The sequence below is a fragment of the Myotis nattereri genome (assembly GCF_964212035.1).
Source record: "Myotis nattereri genome assembly, chromosome: 1".
Classification (NCBI taxonomy): Eukaryota; Metazoa; Chordata; class Mammalia; order Chiroptera; family Vespertilionidae; genus Myotis; species Myotis nattereri.
In genome coordinates, this window is record NC_138075.1 from 29,284,177 (window position 1) to 29,308,088 (window position 23,912).

Consider the following 23,912-nt stretch of genomic DNA (forward strand, 5'->3'; position numbering starts at 1 on the left):
TTTGATTCATCTGGAAATAAGTTATCATCCTAGCTGAAGGTCAAACACTTTTAAGAAGGGCTGAGCAGCTGTGAAACTTGTAAAAGAATAAGTTTTTTAAAGAGTCAGGTTAGGAAATACACTAGTGACTTCTCTGAGATAATTCTTATAAGTTACCCTATGAAATGGGGCTGACAACCACTTAGGCACCAGAGAGAGAAAAACAAGTTTAGAGTGGAATTGAAAGAGGCATAGGTATGGAGTCTAAAGAAATCGGTCAAATCCAGGTTATACCTACAAGGCTGTAAGCCTTTGGGCAGGTCACTCTTGGAGTGTCAAGAGTAAAAATTTGTCTATTTTACAGATTTGCCATTATCTAGAAGGAAATTAAAGTTAGCCCGGTCAGTTCAATTTTATCAACTAGTTCAACTTTTTGCTATCAAACTTGCTGGACTCTGCAGTACTAGGATTTGACTTACATTTGATCCAACTCTTTCCAAATTCTGATGGTTAGTATAAACAATACAGTATGTTTAATATACACATTGGGGCAGCTAGATGCTGCTCAGGCAGGAAACTGAACCTGCCTCACTTGGTTAATCTTCAGCCAGTGCGAAGGCAGCCCGGATAGCTGGAGAGAGCTGTTCACCTGGTGCTGTTGATCGTCTGTAGGGGAGGAAGTGTCCCATGTCATGGGGGTACAGTGGACCTATGGTTGAGCCTCGGACAAGTCCCTGGAGTCAGAAATCTGGTTCTTGTCCTGCTCTGCCTTTTCTTCAGTGAGTGACTGCGGGAAAGTTGTTTCATTTTTCTAAGTCTCATTTTCTTAAATTTCAGGATAACATCTAAAGTTCCTCCCAGCTGCAGAATTGTCTCAATAACCTTTGCCCTATGGTAAAGGACTTCAACAATCTAAAAACTTAGCCAAAAGGTCCATTAATACTACTTTGCATTTGGTTATAACACCAATCATATGAAATTATATCTCCTTAAACAAATCACTTTAAGTATCTAAGATAATCTATTATTGGATCTTATTACCCATTTCCCCCCATTATTAAATTTTCTTAAAAAATATATTTTATTGATTTTTTACAGAGAGGAAGGGAGAGGGATAGAGAGTTTGAAACATCAATGAGAGAGAAACATCAATCAGCTGCCTCCTGCACACCCCCCACTGGGGATGTGCTCACAACCAAGGTACATGCCCTTGACTGGAATCGAACCTGGGACCTTTCAGTCCACAGGCTGACGCTCTATCCACTGAGCCAAACCAGTTATGGCCCATTATTAAATTTTATCAGGCATATGGGAGCAAGAACAGAAATGTCAGTTTCTACAGTTGGTTTTTTGACTTTGGTATTGTGGTTTCTGATGGGAAAAGATTGAAATAGGCAGTAAGGAGACTTCAGTAGCTTGTCACTTTTCAGGAGTCTATTCTTATATATGTCATTTAATCTATCTATATAAAAGCCTAATATGCAAAATGTCCCCTTGGGAATTCAACTGGGAGACCGGGAATTCGATCGCTCGCTATGACATGCACTGACCACCAGGCAGTGGCGTGGAGCTAAGGAGGTCCTGGCCTGCAGCCAGGGAAGGGATGCCCTGGCTGTTAGCTGGAAGGCCCTAATCAGCCCTGATCGCCGGCCAGGCCTAGGGACCCTACACGTGTACAATCAGGCAGGCAGGCAGAGTGCTTCAGGGCGACCAGGCAGGTAGAGTGCTTAGGGGCAATCAGGCAGGCAGGCAGAGTGCTTAGGGGTGACCAGGCAGGCAGAGGTGGTTAGGGGTGATCAGGCAGGCAGGCGAGCAGTTAGGGGCCAGCGGTCCTGGATTGCGAGAGGGATGTCCGACTGCTGGTTTAGGCCAGATCTCCAGGGATCCCTGCATGATTGGGCCTAAACCGGCAGTCAGACATCCCCCGAGGGGTCCTGGATTTGAGAGGGTGCAGGCTGGGCTGAGGAACCCCCGCCCCGGTGCACGAATTTTGTGCACCAGGCCTCTAGTATAGTAATAAAAAGTAAATCTACTTTTTAAAAATATATTTTTATTGATTTCAGAGAGGAAGGGAGAGGGAGGGAGAGAGATAGAAACATCATTGATGAGAGAGAATCATGGATTGGCTGCCTCCTTCATGCCCCCTAAGTGGGGATTGAGCCTGCGACCTAGGCATGTGCCCTTGACTGGAATGGAACCTGGGACCCTTCGGTCTGCAGGCTGATGCTCTATCCACTGAGCCAAACTGGCCAGAACAGTCTATTTTTTTTTTTTTTTAGTCAGCCCCATTTCCCAAAGGAAATGGTTACAGTTTCTGTGAATCCTTTCTATTCTCTGTTATCTGTATAAGCATATTTATCCCTCCTTGCATTGCATATTTAAAACAATATCATATAGGAAGCGCATGCAGACCTATTTTCCTCTTTTTTTTATAACTACATATCATTCCATTATATAATGAACCATAATTTATGGAACATTTAACTTGTTTCTACCCATTTGCTCTTACAAATAATGTTGGAATACTCATCCATAATCTTGTACATATTATTGTATACCTGTGGGAGTAAACCTGTAGGATAAATTCCTCAAAGTGGAATTGTTGGTCCTGAAGGTAAGTGCATAAATTAGTGGACAGATTTAAACAAAATCCTTAATACACTTCTCTTTTGTTGTTGTTAATCCTCATTCGAGGATATTTTTTTCCATTGATTTTTAGGAAGGGAGGAGGAGAGGCAGAGAGAGAGAGAGAAACATTGATGTGAGAGAGACACATCAATTGGTTGCCTCCACACGTGCCCCAACCAGGGCTGGGGATAGAGCCTGCAACCGAGGTACATACCCTTGACCAGAATCAAACCCATAACCCGTTAGTCAGCGGGCCAATGCTCTATCCACTAAACTGGCTAGGGGTAGAGCACTTCTAATGGAAACAGATATTGTTTTAATTTATAAATCAAGTAAGTATTTAAACTATGTTGGAATCATAAAATAGCACTCCTGATAAACTTTATGACAATATTTATGCCAGATATAGATTAAAACCTTGTTCTAGTTTTAAGTAAACTTCTCATTTATGGAACACTTGAGGGTAGAAATCTGTGGTATTGAGAAACCAACTAAACTTGTCAGCTACAAATGTTGTATATATTATTCTGTTGACATCAAAGAATAAAGCATAATTTTAACATTGTATTGGGGAGGTATTTTTCTTTTAAATAATGGGAATAAGTGTCTTTAACTTTGTTTATATAGGGCGCAGACCATCATGAAGGCTCGATTAAAAGGAGCACAGACAGGTCGAAACCTCCTGAAGAAAAAATCTGATGCCCTAACTCTTCGATTTCGACAGATCCTAAAGAAGATCATAGAGGTAGAATGAACTTCGCTTAGAACAGTATTTATTTTGGAAATATCTAAGGAAAATCCAGCATGGCCGTTGACATTTTAATTTTTCTTTGTTATTTTAATTAATTTTTCTTTCAAAAGTAAAAATACCATTATAAAGTAATGAGTTTTAATGGTTCATTTAATAAAATCCAAATTCCTTACTCTTGTTCTCTAGCCTCACTTGATCTAATCTGGCTCCTACCTGCCTCTTTGACCTCATTTGCTCTGTTCTTCCGAACATCCTCCTCTAGGGTCTTTGCTTTAGCTGTTTTTTTCCTGCTGGAAATGCTCTTTTCTCAGAACTACTTATGACTGGCTACTCTGTGCATTCTGGTCTCTCCAGAGAGGCCATCGCTGACCGCCCAATCTGAAGTGACCACTGTATTTACTTCTGTCGTGTTTCCTTGTTTTATCATAGCACATACTACTGCAGTGATGGCGAACCTATGACACGCGTGCCAGAGATGACACGCGAACTCATTTTTTGGTTGATTTTTCTTTGTTAAATGGCATTTAAATATATAAAATAAATATCAAAAATATACGTCTTTGTTTTACTATGGTTGCAAATGTCAAAAAATTTCTATATGTGACACGCACCAGAGTTAAGTTAGGGTTTTTCAAAATGCTGACATGCCAAGCTCAAAGGGTTCACCATCACTGTACTACTGCATGGTATTTGTTTGATAGTTTACCCCCACTAGAGAATGTAAGTTCCATGAGAAGGGGGCTCTGTCTTTTCAGCAATATATTTTCAATATCTAGAACAGTGTTGGCAGCTAGTACATTTGACTCAATGTTTTTTGGATAAATGATGTATGAATACAGTGGTATATAAAAAAGTGAAGGTTCTTTCCCATTTCCCCTCTCCTACCCCCAACTATCCTTCTTTCATTTCCCAGAGTTCTTTGTGAGACTCTGTTTTATATCCTTCCCATCTTCTCTCTCTGTCTCTTTCTCCCTGAATATCTCAATCTCTTTCTTTGGTAGCACATATCGAAAGTATTGCTTTTGTAAAGCATATACCAAGAGTATGGTATCATGTGTGGCTATATGTCCACACACAGATTTTTTGGTAACAAACATGCATGCAAGTATACACATACATACATGCATACATATTTATATTTATATAACATTTTCTGCCCCACTCTCCCTCCCTTCGCTCCATGGCAGAATATGATGAACAGCTTTCTACATCATATAGTTCGGTCTCATTCTTTTTTTTTTCTTTCTTTTTTTAAATATAGTTTATTGATTTTTTACAGAGAGGAAGGGAGAGGGATAGAGAGTTAGATGATAGAGAGTTAGAAACATCGATGAGAGAGAAACATCGACCAGCTGCCTCCTGCACACTCCCCACTGGGGATGTGCCCGCAACCAAGGTACATGCCCTTGACTGGAATCGAACCTGGGACCTTTCAGTCCGCAGGCCGACGCTCTATCCACTGAGCCAAACCGGTTTCGGCATGGTCTCATTCTTTATAAAAGCTGAATGGTACTCCTTTGCATGGGTGATGGAATTTACCGTTTCTCTATTGATGGATGTGTAGTTTTACCATTTTGTGGGGGAGGGTACTCTTAAGTCCTTATGTGTATGTATGCTAGCAGTTTTTTGGAAAAGTCCTAGAATCTGAAGAATCATTTAATTGTTTGATAGATAACTCAAATTGCTCTCTAAATTGTTATACTAATTTATATTTCTGCTAAATGATTAGTGAGAGGACCTATTTTCTTAAATTCTTCTTAGTTGGGTATTAATTTTTTTGTTGTTGCCAATCTGTTGTGCTAAAATTGCTATCTTATTTTAGTATATTTTTTATTTCAGAGAGGAAGGGAAAGGAGGAGATAGAACAGCAATGATGAGAATCATTGACCAGCTGCCTCCTGCACTTTTCCTACTGGGGATTGAGCCCAAAGCCTGGGCATGTGCCCTGACCGGGAATTGAACGGCTGGGCTATTTTATAATTTTGAAAATAAACCTTTATCTTGAATCCTTTATTTTTTATTTATCTTTTGGTGTGTGTGGGAGTGATGTGAGGAGGTAGGGATTTAGCTTCATCATTTTGTAAATGCATGACCAGTTGAGTGGTCTCTTTTCATTGCTAAATTCCACTATAGTCCTGGGGCTGTTTCTGAACTCTGTTCCATTTCATTGACTTAGTGTCCCAGTACCAGATGTATTTCTTTATAGTTATACATTTTTAATACTTGGTAAAGTAACTCTGTACCCACTGTCCCAGTTATACTTCCCTTAAAAATTATTGGATAGCCCGAACCGGTTTGGCTCAGTGGATGGAGCGTCGGCCAGCGGACTGAAGGGTCCCGGGTTCGATTCCGGGCAAGGGCATGTACCTTGGTTGCGGGCACGTCCCCAGTGGGGGGGTGTGCAGGAGGCAGCTGATAGATGTTTCTCTCTCATTGATGTTTCTAACTCTCTATCCCTCTCCCTTCCTCTCTGTGAAAAAATCAATAAAATATATATTAAAAAAATTACTGGATATTCTCAAACATTAAATATTCCAGATTTATTTTAGAGTCACTATGCCATTAGGATTTGACCACACTGTAGTGTCTTTAGAGATTAATTTGAGCAAATCATTATGGACCCATTCAACAAAAACATACTCCTGCAGTAAAGATTCAGTTTTCTCTTTCTTAATGTCTTTATTTTGATGTTTTATTTATAAAAACTCATGGTTTTGCAACATGATTGGTGACTGTAACTAAACCTGTTAAAGCAAAATTGGAAATTTTTATTTTTTTATCATCAAATCAATGTTTATATTTACATGCATACCTGACATGAAATACTGATGATATTGAAGCAACATGACTATGATTTTTCCTGGTGAAATAACTTGGTTGAGTCGGCTGTTGGTTTGTCCTTTTCCAGACTAAAATGCTGATGGGTGAAGTGATGAGAGAAGCTGCCTTTTCACTTGCTGAGGCCAAGTTCACAGCAGGGGACTTCAGGTAAGAAGACTAAATTGGGTGTTTTGAAAAATCTGCTCTATGTTCATACCATTTTAACTTTAAAAATATTAGCATTAAAGACAATTGCTATATTAATAATAAGGAAGGACACTTTTAACCCCATCCCCTAACATCACCGTCTTCATTACTACCCACATGTATCTGTTACATAGTTGTAGGCACAAGATACTTAATATTTATGGTCTATTTTTATTTAACATTGTATCATAAACATTTTTTCCCTTCTTTTCACTTAGCTGCATAATCTTTCTCTAGATGTACCATAGCTATTAACCTTTTCTCCTAATGGAAGGCCTTTGGGTTGATTTGCTGATGTTTTTTGGTATTAGAAAGGTGCTCGATCCCCGGTGTGGTGTGTGCAGGAGGCAGCCGATCAGTGACCCTCTCCCCCTCCCTTCCTCTCTGAAGTCAATAAAAATATATTAAAAAAACGGGGGGCGGGGTGTGTGTGTGTGTGTGGCATGACTTTCATCGCTTTTGTCATATCAATATATGCTTTACAAAGCATTCAAAATAGTTTAGTATTCCTTTACAAAGGGGTTTTGCCAATTTACTTGTTATGTAATTCCCCAAATAAACCTGTGAAGTAGACCAGGTAAGCAGTTATTTCCAGTTAAGATCAGTGCCTTCCTGGGTCAAATGGCTATTTAGGGGCAGAGGTGGAAGTTATTTTCAGGGGCTTTGATTTTAGTGTGTTTTTTTTTCTTAATTTTTGTTGTTAATCCTTAACTGAGGAGATTTTTCCCATTGATTTTTAGAGAGAGTGTGAGGGAGGGAGCGAGAGGAAGGGAGGGAGAAGGGAGTGAGAGAGCGAGAGAGACTGAGAAAGAAACAACGATGAGAGAGAGAGACATTGATGTGAGAGAGACACATCAAATGCTTGCCTCCTGCACAAGCCCTGACTTGGGCCGGGGATCTAACCTGCAACCCAGGCATGTGCCCTTGACTGGGAATAGAACCCGTGACCCTTCGGTGCTTGGGCCAACACTCGAATCAGAGTCAGACAGGCCAGGGCTGATTTTAGCCTCCTTTACTCAGTGACACGCTGCCTTATTCTTAGTGTTTCTTGCCCGTCTAGGAGCATTACCAGTGGGCCACGTCTTACAGCCTGAGGGCCAGGAGGCCTTTGAAGCCGCAGACTCAGGGTTGCCGGTGTTGGTAGGATAACAGCTTGGCACTGGCTTTTCCAAGCAGAGGGAGGGAATCCATAGTGTGTAAGTGGTATGTGAATACCTTGGGGTGGTTATAGGGAAAACACTTTACAATAAAAATGAGGAGTCAGACAAAGCCAGATGGAAGTTAGGTAAGTTCTAGAAAAGGAATTGTACTCGTTTTGCCAAACTTACAAGTTTTGAACAGCAAACCTAAAAGGAAAGAAAGCTTTCTCTAAATTACATTAATGGAATGAAAATCCCATGTCTGACTAAAAACTCAAGCGATCCAAATACTATAACATCATTCTTTGTTGTTGTTTTTTTATGACTAATTTTTATTCTTTGCTCTCTGAGGCCCTCCTGTGGAAGTAGTGATTTTTGTCCTTTTCTGGAAAAAGACTATTATCAGAACATACTTAATTGTGAAAGTATCCAATGGTAGGTTTATTTTTCACTCTAAAAAATCAACTAAACCAAGGCTCCCTTTTTCCCCCCTGCAGCACCACAGTTATCCAAAATGTGAATAAAGCCCAAGTGAAGATTCGAGCAAAGAAAGATAATGTAGCAGGTAATTTTTCAGCTGTTAAGATTCCATGGGGGAGAAAAGGTGACATTTTAAAATTAATCTGTTTATATAGCAATTAGAGGCCTGGTGCACAAATTCATGTACAAGGGGTGTCCCTTGGCCTGGCCTGTGGGATGGGGCTGAAACCAGCTCTCTCACATCCCCTGAGGGGTCCCAGATTGCAAGAGGGCATAGGCCAGGCCGAGGCTACCCCATTGGTGCACGATCAGGGCTGGGGAGGGATGCAGGAGTTTGGCCAGCAGGGGAGGGACCGCGGGAGGGCTCCAGGGCTTTACTGGCCCCTCTTGCTTAGTCCCCAGCAGCAAGCTAACCTACTGGTCGGAGCATCTCCCCCTGTTGGTCAGTACATGTCACAGCGACTGGTCGACTGTCTGCCCCCTGGTGGTCAGTGCATGTCATAGCAAGCGGTTGAGTGGCCTTAGCATATCATTAGCATATTACGCTTTGATTAGTTGAACAGCTGACTGGACACTTAGCATATTAGGCTTTTATTATATAGGATGTCTGGATATCCCAGTTAATCTTTTCTACTTAGAGCAAGTTGATTGGCTTTACATGTTAAACCCATTTTAACTGATGATTTCTAGGGAGTTAGGGTAGGGAAAATGGGAAGTTGTTTAATGTATATAAAGTTAGTGTTATACAAGATGAACACATTCCAGAGATATGCTGTACTGTATAGTACCAATAGAATAACATGGTGGTGTGCACTTAAAAACTTGTTAGGAGAATAGATCTGATGTTAAGAGTTCTACACACACACACACACACACACACACACACACACACAGGAAAAGGACACATAAAATCTTTTGGAGATGGTGGTGTTTATTTCCTTGATTATTGTAATGGTATCATGGGTGTATGCATATGTCTAAACTCATCAAAATGCATATATTAAATATGTGCAATTTTTTTTGTATATTAAGTATATCTCAGAGCTGAAGAAAAAAAAACAAACAACCAGATCCCTTATTACTCAGGCTAATTTAATTTTTGAATAGGATTGAACCATTAGGAAGGCAGGTTCCTAATTTTATTCCTTGAAACCAGTTACAATTCCAGACAATCTGTTGACTTTTTCTGTGTTTAACAGGTGTTACCTTGCCAATATTTGAACATTACCATGAAGGAACTGACAGTAAGTGTCTCTGGGTTCTCTGATTCCTCTTTAAATGAACCTTGTTCTGGAAAATGGTGCTAGATTGAGTTTGGTGGTTCCCATGTTAGAGCCTTATCTGATTAGGACAGTAGGTAATCAGTTCATCAAAAAGGTGTTATGGCAGGGAGTCATTAAACATTGTACATGTCTGAAAATACTTTATTTTAACCTCGAGACATATAAGTGTACAGTCATGTAACATTTTAAAAATATAAGCTCATGGCCTTTCTTTGCATATGAATTCACTGTTTAGACTTCTAGGTTTTCTTTCTGCATAAACCATACCCATAATACATTGTTTATAATTTCCAGTTTGGGTCTCTTTAAAGTAGAAAAAGATCTTAGACACTGATGCAATCTGAATGCTGAATCTCCCTAGAATTTTATAGCCCACTTTCATTTTTCTTTTTTATAACTGTCTCACCATTTCCTAATTTGACAGCTTTTTTGTAGTAAAACATCTTTGTTGAGTCTGTCCAAAGTAATCAGATTTTTTTTAGAAATATAAAAGTGTTCTTCCTTTAGCACTCATCTTTCATTGGTCCACATAAAATATTTAGTATAGTTCGAATAAAGTAGAGCATTCTGGAGAGTCACCTATTAACAGAGTATCATTGTACTGGGGCATCAGGCAGTGTGTTCTACTAGGGAATGGAGCACGTTGGTTACTCCAGCAATCTGGTGAAGTGGGGGTTGGTTAAACACCTCCTGTAGTTAGAATAGTATCCTGTGGATACTGTCATGTCCGATAGTGTCTGGGGAGGCAGATGGGGACTTCATGTTTGCATTTAATAGAGATAGTATATTTGTTTTTCCATTTTGGCACTGTTCTGACATCTTCTTTTGGGGAATTTGAAGGGGAAGATTATTATTCTCCAATTACAAATGTTGTCTAACCGGTTCTTTCAGGTTATGAACTCACTGGGTTAGCCAGAGGTGGGGAACAACTGGCTAAATTAAAGAGGAACTATGCCAAAGCAGTGGAGCTACTGGTGGAACTCGCCTCGCTGCAGGTAGGCAGAGAACTCCCGCTGTTTGGCATCTGATATTTGAGTGCGGGAGATTCAGATCTTGGCTCAGAGGGTCCTGAACTCAGTACTTCAAACTGTTTTCATGGCCCTCTGTGAAACAAGTCAAAGATGTTTTGATTTCTGAAATAGTGACTTCTGCACCATTGTCCCATCTTGTGTTATTAACAAAATGTGCAGTGGTGGTTTCACTCTGCTAGATGAGGACTGCAGCTTTCAATGCAGATTTAACACGGTGTATGAGTGAAAAGCCAGGTTTTCCTTTGTGGCCAGTTAATGTGTATCTAGGTCATTTGTGCGATTCTCTCTTCTTGCCATTTTTACAACTTTAGGTAAGTCTGAAGTAAGTTATAATAGCGTGGAGATACTGTTAGCTCTATGGAAATCTCAGTTTTAACTTGTTGAAAGTACTAGTCTTGGTTTCCAAATGTCCTCGACAGGTGCTGTCTGAATGGATCCCCAAAGGAACAGGGCAGGATTAGGAAGACTTTGTACTTACATTTTATTTGTCCTCTGATTTTAGACTTCCTTTGTTACTTTGGATGAAGCTATTAAGATAACCAACAGGCGTGTAAATGCCATTGAACATGGTGAGTGCAAGCCTCTGGGCTCTTGGTTCATCTGCTGTGCGTGCCTCTACAGTTGTTGCATAACTGCGAGGATCAGGCCCTGACCGCCAGGTGGTACACAGTGCCCACAGTGGGTAGTGCAGTGAGTCAGTGGTGCTGTAAAATATTAAGTGCTTTGATAGGAGGTGTATAATTTGGGTGTTAGACGAGAGTGGTGAGTTCAAAATTATGGAATATTTTATTCACTGCTGGTTATACATTTAGAATAAAGAGTAGAAACTATTTCTCAAGAGCTATAGTGTTTTTAGTGCTTCCCAATGACTGAGTGAATGATGCATTTTTTTGAACACATCAAATATTTAATGTTAAATCCCTCTCCCTTAGGCCTGTGTCCTACAGAAACAGTGTCCTATATTCTCTTGATTTCTGAAAATAAATTTTCCCATTTGATGCATTATTCCCCATCTTTATTATTTCAAAACTGTGACTGCTAAGTATTAATGTAATACTTTTTGCTTAAGAAACTCAGTTTTCATTAAAGGAACATTTTTTCATTTTAAGGTAAGGAGAAAAATTTGAATAGCAAAGAAGTTATTTTGCTTTATTAGTGTTAAAGAGAAAGTTACCTCGTTTTTACAAAACTGAAAACACATTTCCTTACTGCTTGCTAGTGCCAGCCCTTGTACATGGAGTTACAAGCAAAACAGAATGGATAAGATAATAGTTCCAACTCTCAAGTTGACATTCTAGAACAGGCAAATTCCATGTAAAACAGAACCTTATGACTGACACAAAACACAGCTTACTGCATTCTCTATGCCTGGATGCTCCACTTTTGCTGGGGTCCAACCCCAACGGGTCCAGGGGTCCCCAAAGGTGTGGACGGAGTCGGCGAAGAAGGAATGACACGGAGACAGCGTTCAGTTGATCAGCAGCCTAGCCAGGATCTCCAGCAAAGTTCTGGTCTGGATCTCCAGCGAAGTTCTGTTTAGGATCTCCAGCTAGGTTCTGTGTCCATGTTGTCTTGCTAGGTTCTCCAGGCAGGTTCTCCAGGTTCTCCAGCCAGGTTCAGTCACCAGGTTCTCGTCAGGTTCTCTTGCCAATTTCTGTAGTCAGGTTCAGTCTAGGATCTTTTGCCATGTTCTCTCGCTAGGTTCTGTCTCTAGGTTCTGAGGCCAGTTTCTGTCCAGGATCTTTTGCCATGTTCTCTCCAGCGAAGTTCTTCTGTCTCTAGAGAACGTTCTGTGTAGGTTCTGTGCCAATTTCTGTCTCTCTCTCTGTCTCTTGCTGTCTTGTTACATCTGTATTTATACCAGTTGATTCAATCCTATCAATCTCTATTACAAAGGTTAGGGCGTTTCTTATCTCCATTCCAGGGAGTAAAGATTATGTAGCTTAAGCATGATTGTTCATAGTTAAAGTGATTAATTACCCGCCTGGCACTTAGTTAAGAGGTTTTATTCCCTCCCTAACTTCAGGGGAAAATCCCTACCTGGGGAAACAACCTTTCTCAGAGACCTTGGTTAAAACACATAGTGCCAAGAAGGTGAGCAAACATATTAAGAACAGTATGCCATATATGCCAGGTCCCTTGAAACAGCAAGCATGGACCAGCTCCCGGCAAATTCCCCCTTTTTTATTTTTTAAAAGAAGGCATTAAAAAGAAAAACCTGAAATGCTCTCTTGTATCCATTTTAAGAATAGGATTGGCGCTTTCCGCTATTACCTGAGTCCTGATCTATCACCCCAGGGAGAGCTTGCCAATCCTGCACTTTCCCGGGGTGGAAAGGCTGCAGTGGGGTTAAGGATAAGGCTCCTTGGGCCTACCTCCTCCCATGCCATTACATTTACCTTTCCTTCCTCAGAAAAGCATGGACATATTTCTTGTATAAAACGTTCTGTCTGACTGGGAGTAACCTTAATTCCTCTGCTAGCAAGCATATATGTTAAAAGACCAATACAGAGTCTTCTTTTTTTAGACTCAGTATGGCACATCTTCTTAATCTAAAGATCAATACAGAGTCTTCTTTCTTTGGCCTCAGTATGGCACATCTTCTCAATCTAAGTTCTGTACTATCCACCTTCTTACCCTATTTATCCTCTATAGGGGGGTCTGTAGCACCCTGGTGGAGTCCTATCCGTCCCGAGTGTGGAGGTTTTCAAGGGGGGGGGCTTACCTAGGGGAATCCTGTTCCAGGGATTCCCAAAGGTGTGGACGGAGTCGGCGAAGACTATCCACCCTCTTCCTACGGTGGAGTCCTATCCGTCCCGAGTGCAGGGCGCTTACCTAGGGGGTCCCTGTTCGGGCGCCATATGCCGGGGTCCAACCCCAGCAGGTCCAGGGGTTCCCAAAGGTGTAGACGGAGTTGGCGAAGAAGGAATGACACGGAGACAGCGTTCAGTTGATCAGCAGCCTAGCCAGGATCTCTAGCCAGGATCTCCAGCCAAGTTCTGGTCTGGATCTCCAGAGAGGTTCTGCTTAGGATCTCCTGCCAGGGTCTGTGTCCATGTTCTCTTGCTAGGTTCTCCAGCCAGGTTCTCCAGGTTCTCCAGCCAGGTTCTGTAGCCATGTTCCCTCGCTAGGTTCTCCAGCCAGGTTCTGTCCAGGTTCTCCAGCGGGTTCTGTAGCCATGTTCCCTCGCTAGGTTCTCCAGGTTCTCCAGCGAAGTTCTTCTGTCTCTAGTGAACGTTCTGTGTAGGTTCTGTGCCAATTTCTGTCTCTCTCTCTGTCTCTTGCTGTCTTGTTACATCTGTATTTATACCAGTTGATTCAATCCTATCAATCTCTATTACAAAGGTTAGGGCGTTTCTTATCTCCATTCCAGGGAGTAAAGATTATGTAGCTTAAGCATGATTGTTCATAGTTAAAGTGATTAATTACCCGCCTGGCACTTAGTTAAGAGGTTTTATTCCCTCCCTAACTTCAGGGGAAAATCCCTACCTGGGGAAACAACCTTTCTCAGAGACCTTGGTTAAAACACATAGTGCCAAGAAGGTGAGCAAACATATTAAGAACAGTATGCCATATATGCCAGGTCCCTTGAAACAGCAAGCATGGACCGGCTCCCGGCACACTTTTCCACAGATTGCTGTATATTTGAGTGTGGGAGAGTCAAATCTTGTTCAATGTTATATATTCCTTAGGGGCCCAGTGCACGAAATTCGTGCGGGGGGGAGGGGGGGGGGTTGGTCCCTCAGCCCAACCTGCACCCTCTCCAACCTGGGAACCCTCAGGGAATGTCCTACTGATGGCTTAGGCCTGCTCCCCCTGGTTCTCTGCTCTCTGCGGACCTGCCTGCTTGAGGCCCTGGTGTCTGCTCTCTGTGGGGGCCTGCTTGCCCTTTGCTGCCGGGGCCAGGGGCAAGCAGAGCCCTGGTGTCTGCTCGCTCGCTGTGGGGGATGTTCCCGCCCTGCCCCTGGCCGCTTGTGCGCACGCCAGCTTGGAGCACCTGGGTCCCGGGGATGTTCTTGCCCCATCCCCAGCCGCTCCGTGCCTGTGCGTGTAGGCCCAGAGTGGCCGGGGGCATTCCGGGACCCCGGCCGCTCCGGGCCTACAGGTCCAGAGCGGCCAGGCTCCCGAGGACGCCTGTCCCCGGGACACAGGCTGCTTGGTGCCAGCGCGCGTGCAAGTGGCCACCTCACCCCCAGTTGCTCGGCGCCTGTGTTTGCAAATCAACCTGCCATCTTTGTGGGCTAATTTGCATACTCCTGATTGGCTGTGGGGCATCATGAAGGTATGGTCAATTTGCATTCTATTAGTGTAGACTAGAGGCCCAGTGCACAAAATTTGTGCACTCGTGGGGGGGGGATCCCTCAGCCCGGCCTGCGCCCATTCACAGTCCAGGACCCCGTGGGGGATGTCCACCTGTCAATTTAGGCCCACTCCCCAGGGGATCAGGCCTAAGCTTGCAGTCAGACATCCTCTGGCAGCCAGGGAGCCCTCGGGGGATGTCCAACTAAAGACTTAAGCCCCCAAGGGATTGGGTCTAAACCTTTAGTTGGACATTTTTAGTGCTGCCACGGAGGTGGGAGAGGCTCCTGCCACCACTACTGTGCTGGCCAGCCATGAGCCAGCTTCTGGCTGAGTGGCACTCCCCATATGGAAGTGCACTGACCACTAGGGGGCAGCTCCTGCATTGAGCATCTGCCCCCGGTGGCAAGTGCGCATCATAGCAACCGGTCATTCTGCCGTTCAGTCAATGTGCATATTAGCCTTTTATTATTATTATTATATAGGATGTCCCTATCTCCCCCCTTTAGCCCCCTCTACCCAGCTCTTGCCCCCCACTTCTCTCTGGCCATCACCATACTGTTGTCTGTGTCCATGGGTTGTGCATATATTTTCTTTGGCTAATCCCTTCTTTAAATTCACATCTTTACATTTTTATTTTCAGATAAGTGCTTATAACTGCACTATTATATATTTTCTATTATATCATTTAGAATTAAGATACTTTTTAATTGAGCCCTTGTAAATTTTAGCACAATTTAATAAATTATGCTAGAAGCAAATAGGAGATTTTTCATATAATGCAGATACATTTCAATTAATATTAATTTTTTAATATTTTAATTTGAAATAATCTCATACATGTAAAAAAACCTATAAAATACTACAGCATATTATATGTACCCTTCACCCAGTTTCTTAGGTGTTAATAATTTAAACATAACCATTATACAACTAACAAAATTTGGAATATATTTTTCTTATAATCTCTTTAATGTTACTTAATCTATTTACTTTGTTTTTGTTAATCTTCACCCAAGGATATTTTTCCATTGAATTTTAGAGAGAGTGAAGGGAAAGGGAGAGACACATTGATTGGTTGCCTCCTGCACATGCTCTGATAGGGACTGGGGATCAAGCCAGCAACTGAGGTACATGCCCTTGACTGGAATCAAACCTGGGACCCTTCAGTCCACGGGCTAATGCTCTGTCCACTGAGCAAAACAGGCAGCAGCTTAATTCATTTACTTTTAATCTATATGTGTCTTTATATTTAAAGTGGGTTTTGTTTTTGATTCACCCTCTAATCTGTCTTTTAATTGGTACGTTTATGCCACTGACTTTCAGAGTGCTTACTGATAATTACCATATCAGGCAGCTTCTGGGGCTTCTGGGGCAAGGCGGGGCCGGCTCCTGGGGGCTTCTAGGGCGGGGCTGCCTTGCTGCCTGGGACCCGCTGATGGGTCTCAGGCAGCAAGGCAAGGCGGGCCGGCCTGCCCTGGATGGTGGCGCACTGGCAGCTCATGCTGTTCCGCCCTGCCTATAGTATGCAAATTAGCCACCATCTTTGTTGGCAGTTAATTTGCATATCATGCTGATTAGCCAATGGGAGGCATAGCGAAGGTGTGATCAATTACCATGTTTGTCTATTATTAGATAGGATATAAATTCAGTGAAATATATATTGTGGTCCAATGTTATCTGTCTATAGAAAAGACAGAAGGGCATATACCAAAATGTTTATAATAGTTACTTTAGGGTGGTTGGATTATTCTGCATTTCCTTTTTATGTTCTTGTTTTCTAAACTTTCTGCATTAAATGTACATTGATTTTATAATTAGAAAAAATAACTGGTATACAAATGAGCACTGGCAATTATAAGAAAAAGGTTTAAAGTTCTCACGTGTATATTGTTTTTAAACCCTAGTCATCATTCCCAGGATTGAACGCACCCTTGCTTATATCATTGCAGAGCTGGATGAGAGAGAGCGAGAAGAATTCTATAGGTTTGTTGGAATTGGCAGTTATTGATCATTTTCTGTTTTCCATATTCCAGTGTCTCTATTTGCTTAGAAATTTGTTGGCTTCTGTTCTTTAGAATTAGCATAGCTTGCATTTTACTCTGATTTGTAAGAAGCAAGAAATAATATTGCCAAAGGCTGTGAGGACAGATCTATGCCAAGTTTTGCACATACCTAAAACAGCAATCTCCAAAAGCTTTGGTCAGAGGAGCTATTAATAGACTTGGTTATTTTAAAAAGTGAAACTGATTTATGGGGGTGTCTGTCTCCCACATAAAAAGAAACTGGATTAATCAATCAGTATTTATTACATGTTGACTATGTTCCAGAAGGGGACATCACATAATAGTGTAAACCATACCATTAGAGAACTGGTGCAGTACTTGGAGAGAAATGCACGTATATAATTGGTTATGAACATTCAGAGCTAGTAGGGTCAATAAATACTAAGTAGGTGGGGTATAGGGTCAGTGTTCCAGGTTCCGAAGTGGGAGCCAGATGAAGGCAGGCATATTCAGGGAAGACACGGCCCTCTTAACTCTGAGCAGCATGTGAGTAGGATTTATAATCTTATCAAAGTTTATTTAGTTCTGTCCTTCAGTGATGTTTAGGGTTGTGGTGAGCCAAATGGAATGATACAGAATTTTAATAAATGCCTAAATGCTCAAAATCTGTTCCAATATCAGGAAATAGATTTCAAAGTTTATTCACCTTGGGGATAGTTTTTGAAATCAGTTATTAGCTTAAAATATGTGTATCCTACCTCAAATCTTCTAATGGGCTATAAATTACTAAAATTGAAATTAAAATAAAGTTTTGTTCTAGTTTGTGCTTATTATCCTTGTTACAAAACTAGAAGAAAGCAAATCTACTTAGTACTGAAATAGCATTCAGAAAAACCCTTTACTTTACAGGTTAAAGAAAATACAGGAGAAGAAAAAGATTCTCAAGGAAAAAACTGAGAGGGAATTGGAGAAACGGAAGGTAGCTGGGGAGGTGACGGAGCCTGCCAATCTTCTGGCTGAAGAGAAGGATGAGGATCTTCTGTTTGAGTAATCTTGCCTGCTCTGGTTCTTCTTGCCTGCTCTGGTTCTTTCAGAAGTCCTGACGTGACATCATTTTAGTTCAGTGTGTAGGTTTGGTTCGTGTGGTTGTTTATTTTTTGGTCTAATTTCACTGGTTGTAAAACTTCCCTGGATGTCCATTTATGGGTTACTTTTGCAGAATCCTAATTTACCAACCATTGATCACAGATGAGATTTAGAGAACCTGCCTAGGAACTTGTAGAATTTATTCTGCAAAAGTGTCACCCTACCCCAATTATAAATGGTTACAAGTGATTGGCTTACTGAGCATATTAGGAAATTCCCCTTAGGAACCACAGTGGTCTCAGGCCAATACAAGGAGGCCAGCTACTGTAGGAGCACCCTCCATTCCTACCCACCCACACCCCTGGCGCTGCTGACATAGCTGCAGCCATCCTGTGTTTCTGTGGTACTTCTCCAGCTCTAGGAAAGCTTTCCCTTAATTTACCTTGCATGACAGGTCTCTGTTTGTTCTCTCTGTCATGAAACAGTTGTGCCAATTTGCATGTGACTGTGGTATAAACAGTAAAATGATTAAAAATGAGTTGCTCATTTTTTAAAAAGAAATTAAGGAAACAGAACTTAATATCTGTGCTGGTAGGGAGTATTCCTCTATGGTGAAGAATAAGTTAAAAGATGTGTGTGTTTCACCCAGAGGTTCCAATGGACTGACTTCTGGCACAAATGTAAAGACAGGATGGTCATTACATATGTTGAAACCTGAAATGGCAGAGGACATAAATAAAGCAAAAAAAGAGTACTTGGTGGCTTTTTTTATTTGAAATATAATTTTACTTTTTATTTTTACAATACAGTGTGCAGTATAACATCTCAAAATAAGAGTGCAGATACAGGACAAGAGTACAAAGGAGGATTAACAATGTCAGAAGGTCACCTTATTAAGGCCAAATCCCTGGTTCATATTTTACACATTCATAAAATTACATTCAAATTATTCCTTATTGATACTTATTCCTTATGCCATGAGAAAAGGGAAAAAAATCCAGACATTAGATTTTCATTGATAGCAAATCTGGATTAGTCTAAATACTGTTCTCCTTTTCGTTTGTTCTGACTTAAGATTTACTAAAGGGAGGTATTTCCTTATTTGAACTAGCACGTGCATTTTATTAGCTATTGGCGTCATTCCTATAAGTGGTTAAGACCTCCCCCACTCTGGGGTCTCCAATCAGAACCACAGGGGCAGGAAGTGGAACTGGCCGCAGTGGCTAGGTGTACAGCAAGGGCTGTTTCCATTTTCCTTCAAGGAAGTGAGCAACAACTCAGTGCTCACTTTGCTGAGGGACTGTGTTCACTATCAGCACATCCAAGTCGCTGGGAGAAGCGTTTCTATACCTCTACCATTGCTGATGAGGAAAGAGCTGTAAGACTTCATTGACCCCCAAATATCTCGTCACTTCAGACTTCCTAAAGCATACTGTGGGATGGCATGTACTCTGGCTTGGGATTTGCTTGTTAAAGCCATATCTGAGTCTTGCTAGCACATGGCATATGTGGATCAATGGTCTGCAGATTAACTCAGGGAATGGAACAGCCACTGACCGACACTACCTGAAATCTCATTCTAACGCAATTCAAGCTGCCAACATTTTAAATCTTAGGGTTAAAAACAGTTGTCAGTTATGATAAGCACCTCACAAAGCTCCACTGTCTACCACTGACTGCCTTTCACTTCCGCGGAGAAAACTAAGACTGAGAAGATGGAGTGCTTATGTCCTTGGCTTCCAATGCTGGGCATCAGTGCGAGCTTTGCGCTCCCTGCTAGAAACTTGGAGGGTTTCAGGCCTGAAGAGACGGTGTGTATGGAATTCCTTCTCTTAACCCAGGACGTTTCTTCCTAATGAACATCTTGAATTTCCACATAAGACACACACACACTGCAGCCACTTCAACACCATGCAAACTTGAACAGAAAAAGGCAACGTATACACTGTACATTTGTTCAAATAAAAGTATGTAGACAAAAAATCAAATATACATATGACACAAACTACCCATTAAAAACTGCTTACATTAAATTAAGTGACAATTCAATATTATTCCAGTGTTTAGCTTTGAGAACAGGAAATGTAGCTAAAGTCATCACAAAAATAAAACGACATTCACATTTCAGGTTGGTTGTCACACATCACACCATCCCTAAAGGCTTGAAAAGACTACAAATCAACTTTCCATGCCAGTGTGAAAATCCCCTTAGTTTAAACATTTATGATTTAACAAGCTATTGCATTATGGTCCTAAGAGACAGATGTTGTTAGGACAAAGGCCTCTATATCTGTTTAACTTCCCCCACCCCCACCCATGTTCCTTTCCTTAAAATGTCAAACGACTTTCAGGTCATTCTTTCCTTCTGATCTCAAAGTCAATTGTCATAGTATTTCCCTCAGATATAATTTTAGTCCAATCCGAACAAGTGTTGTGTTAACAACCATTTGTCAATCTATTAAATATTAGTATACAGTACAGCAGCTATATTCATCACAGAATTCCAGTTTATTACCTGTATATAGCACAGTCATCAAATTATACTGTGCTCCTATATAAAAAATGCAAAAACTGTCAAAGGTGCTATGTCCTTTCATGTATATAAAAAACTTCATTATGAGAAACTTTAATAATCAACACAGTTTATATGAACATCTGCCATTCATAAAAATGTAACTTATACATTCTGTTGTACTATGCAGATCAGAGAAAGGAAGCAAGGTTATCAAATCAGTTGTGACAATTTAAGGAAAATTCAAAAAATCATATCTTTAAAAAGATCATCATGCGCTTAACTAGATCAGAGTCTGTAGTGAAGTCCAATTCACAAAGCTTGAGCTAAACATTGGTGCTTCTAACGGAATGTTTTTCAAGAATTAAAACAAGTGAATTCAAGCCTACGAGTAGCTCCAGACCAAAGTGGCACCTTAAAAAATATTTTAATCACTCTAAACTAATGTATTTTTTGTAGTGAGTTCTTGAAATCTGGTGCGTATATACTTTCAGCACAAAAAATTTTTAAGGATAGTACTTCTGATGACTAAGTCAGTTATCTAACTAAATAAAATTTTGCCCAGTACACAGCAGTACAGTCCCTACCCACCCCCCAATTCCCATGAAGTCATTTAAGTTAACTGTTAAATAACATTAATATTTGTAACTATGTGAGACATGGGCTGCTGAGTATATACACACACGTTTTCCATGGAACTATGCCTAGGCAGAAAAGATTTAAGTGAAAATGAAAGGTTTTTACATGGATAAAACCTTTGAAAGCTTACATTTAGAATCCCCAAATGAGGCAAGAACCAAAAGCCATAGGGAATAAAGACTGCTGTGCACAAATTAGCTACGGGGATTTTCTTCTCACTAGTTTGAGATCTAGCAACAGGCCTACATTGCGTGCCACCTTACCCTCACAGCCTTGCTGAAGTATCGGGTTTACCTTCGTACTGGCAGTGCCAGATCAAGTCCAATCATGCCACAGATGGATGTTTCCTTCACCTCAGCCAAGTGGACGGCACCCACTGAGGTTCAGTATCAAGTTTGTTAATTAACCTAAGTAATTCCTGATAGGCTTTATCAAGATCTGAATTCACAATTGCCGTGTCAAAGTAGTGACCATTGTTCTGCTCCATTTCTCTAGTTTTCTCAATGATTTCTCTCAACTCTTCTGGCTGTAAAGAGTAGATAAAAGTGTAAAGTTAACGCCTTACCAAAGGCGGCCAAGGAACAAGTAAACTGCTCTCCTGCTCTTACAGTACGCCCCCTCAGGAGCTCCTCCCAGCCTTGTGCCCACAGTGACTTCCTTTGCTCTTCTGGCATCTTCAGGACTCACACTGTGAGTCGTTTGGGATGCAATATAATCTATTTATACTGTGATTTAGGTTTTCATATGTTGCTGTCTTATCTCACCCACAAGACCTCCAGAGCAAAGACGGTTACTTTGAGTTCCCCACAGACATTCATTTTAAAATGTTTTAGGGCATCCTACCCTCTTCCTAAAAAGAACATCTTCTCTAACACCGAGTGAACCTTTATGGGTGGAGCAAGAGTGGCAGGACCCAAAGCGCCATCTATTCTTGGCTCTTACAGAGCCCCTGTTCTTTATTGCAGAGTTAGGCAAGTTAAACATCTTATTGGAAAAGCAAAGAATCAATCGAATGGGTATCTTTTTTAATGAAAATATTGCTGGTCAACCCAAGATTTAATAATTGAATACAGCTGACCCTTGAACAACACAGGTTTCAACTGCACAGGTCTACTTATAGGCAGATTTTTTTCAATAAGTATCTGTATAACTTTTCGACCCGAGGTTGGGAGTCTGCGTATGTGGAGGGCCAATTGCTCTACACCATCTTATACAGGGGACTTGAGCATCTTTGGATTTTGGTATCCACTAGGGGCCCTGAAGCCAATCCCCCACATGTAGCTAAGTACATACTCAGCTTAATATGTTAAATTTCTACTTTGTTTTCAATACACAAAGGTCTTTAAGATGCAAAAACTATACTAAGAAGAGTTTGGGAAACAACACAGAGCAGGCTACTTTCAAATATTGGGTAAGGGAAACAACTATTTCACATAGACAAGCAGGTGGCAAGGCTGTGTGCCTGATTATCAGGCACAATTGTTCAAGAAAGTGAAACTGCCTCCAAACCACCCCTGTCAATAAAACTAAACTCAAGTCCAAATGTGTGATATAAAAGTTACCCACTATATTGGACCCATAATACAAAACTAGTTATATCATTTAGCTGGTTGAACTTCTGTAACAGCAGGAAAACATATTAAAAGTCTGACAGCTCTGGCTTGTCCTGAGGCAGTGGCTTGTGTAGCTCTCTCATTTTCATTCTGGAATGTTGTGCATCTGGTTGTGGTACACAGAATCCTTTGTTCCCTAACAAGGACTCTGCTACACTATTGTAACCAAACACACTGACATTCTTGCTGAAACTTATGTCTACTCAAAGCTTAAGATTATTGAAAGAACATTCCAGAACTCAAAACAGAATATAAACTTTGTGGTGCTGGAGTTGAAATGTAAATGTTAAACCTAAAATCTTACATAGATTCATATGAATATCCAATCTACCTAGTTTTTATCAAAATTAAGGCATTATTTAATCTTTTCCCAAAAATGGCTTTTATATCACTTATTTTGTTTTAATTTCCTCTTATTATTCAAATTATAATTCATGACTAAAATGAAACAAAATGTTTTTGCTCAAAATTAGCCTACAGGGAAAGTGACTAAGTTCAGACTATCAGTTTGCCACTCTCAAGACCCCCTTTAACAGAACAGATTCTGAGATTCAAAGTACGATCAATTGATTTTTTACATTCTGTACCCAGAGAAACACCATCACTTTCCTAGCTAGCACAATTTCATTCACTTAAAAGTGAGGATTTGTTTTTATTCAACACTTCTATTCTGTGAGTGATAAAGCACTATTGGAAATACCAAAGGAGATAAAAATAAAACATAAATGAAATTAAAAGGCAACAAATACATCACCCTCTATCCAACAAATACAGAATATATATTCTTACTAGTGTGCATGGAACATACACCAATACAGAACACAAGTTGGACCATAAAATAAGGTTCAACAAATTTGAAAGACTGATATCTTACAGAGTATGTTCTTTGACCACAATGGAATTATAAATCAATAAAATATTTTTTGAAATCTCCAAACAGGTGGAAATTATATATTTCTAACAACCTATGGGCTAAAGAAGAAAATGACATAGAGAATTAGAAAGTATTTTAACAAAATAATAATGAAAAATATAACCTCAAATTCTATAGGACACAACACTAAAGAACTGCTGAGAGAAATTTGTAGCTTCATATTAGAAAAGGAGATTTAAAACTCATCTACTGGAGACAGTAGAGCAAGTACAAATTAATGCAAATTACAACAAAATAATGAAAATAAGACATGTCAATTAAATAGAAAACAGACAAAAAATAAAGAAAATTAACAAAGACAAAAGTACTCTGATTTAGTTCTTTTTCTAAAGGGTTTCGCTCATTCCTTTTAATTTCCATATAATTTAAAAAAAATATTTTATTGAATTTTTACAGAGAGGAAGGGAGAGAGATAGAAACATCAATGAGAGAGAAACATCGATCAGCTGCCTCCTGCACACCCCTCACTGGGGACGTGCCCTCAACCAAGCCACACTCCCCCAAC

The 23,912-nt window shown here is 40.7% G+C and overlaps 2 protein-coding genes across 4 annotated transcripts in view; one reads left to right on the forward strand and one right to left on the reverse strand.

Annotated features, from left to right (window-relative positions):
- ATP6V1D (ATPase H+ transporting V1 subunit D) overlaps positions 1–23,912 on the forward strand; it is a 31,500-nt gene that overhangs the window by 3,001 nt on the left and 4,587 nt on the right. The window contains exons 2-9 of one of the 3 annotated variants that reach the window (XR_013995799.1): positions 3,235–3,352; positions 6,267–6,346; positions 8,022–8,089; positions 9,204–9,248; positions 10,179–10,282; positions 10,821–10,887; positions 16,525–16,603; positions 17,533–17,750. Coding sequence is in view for 2 of the 3 variants with exons in the window: in XM_081088162.1 (XP_080944288.1) it covers positions 3,235–3,352; positions 6,267–6,346; positions 8,022–8,089; positions 9,204–9,248; positions 10,179–10,282; positions 10,821–10,887; positions 16,525–16,603; positions 17,533–17,674 (703 nt within the window). In the remaining variant the exon portion in view is untranslated. Of the gene's footprint in view, positions 1–3,234; positions 3,353–6,266; positions 6,347–8,021; positions 8,090–9,203; positions 9,249–10,178; positions 10,283–10,820; positions 10,888–16,524; positions 16,604–17,532; positions 18,464–23,912 lie in introns of those variants that run through there. The other 2 variants (XM_081088162.1, XM_081088163.1) reach the window with 2 other exon arrangements.
- The window catches only part of PALS1 (protein associated with LIN7 1, MAGUK p55 family member), a 91,868-nt gene continuing 86,417 nt past the window's right edge, over positions 18,462–23,912 (reverse strand). The window contains exon 16 of the mRNA XM_081088114.1: positions 18,462–21,386. Within this exon, the coding sequence (XP_080944240.1) occupies positions 21,210–21,386 (177 nt within the window). The 3' untranslated portion in view covers positions 18,462–21,209. The remainder of the gene's footprint in view (positions 21,387–23,912) is intronic.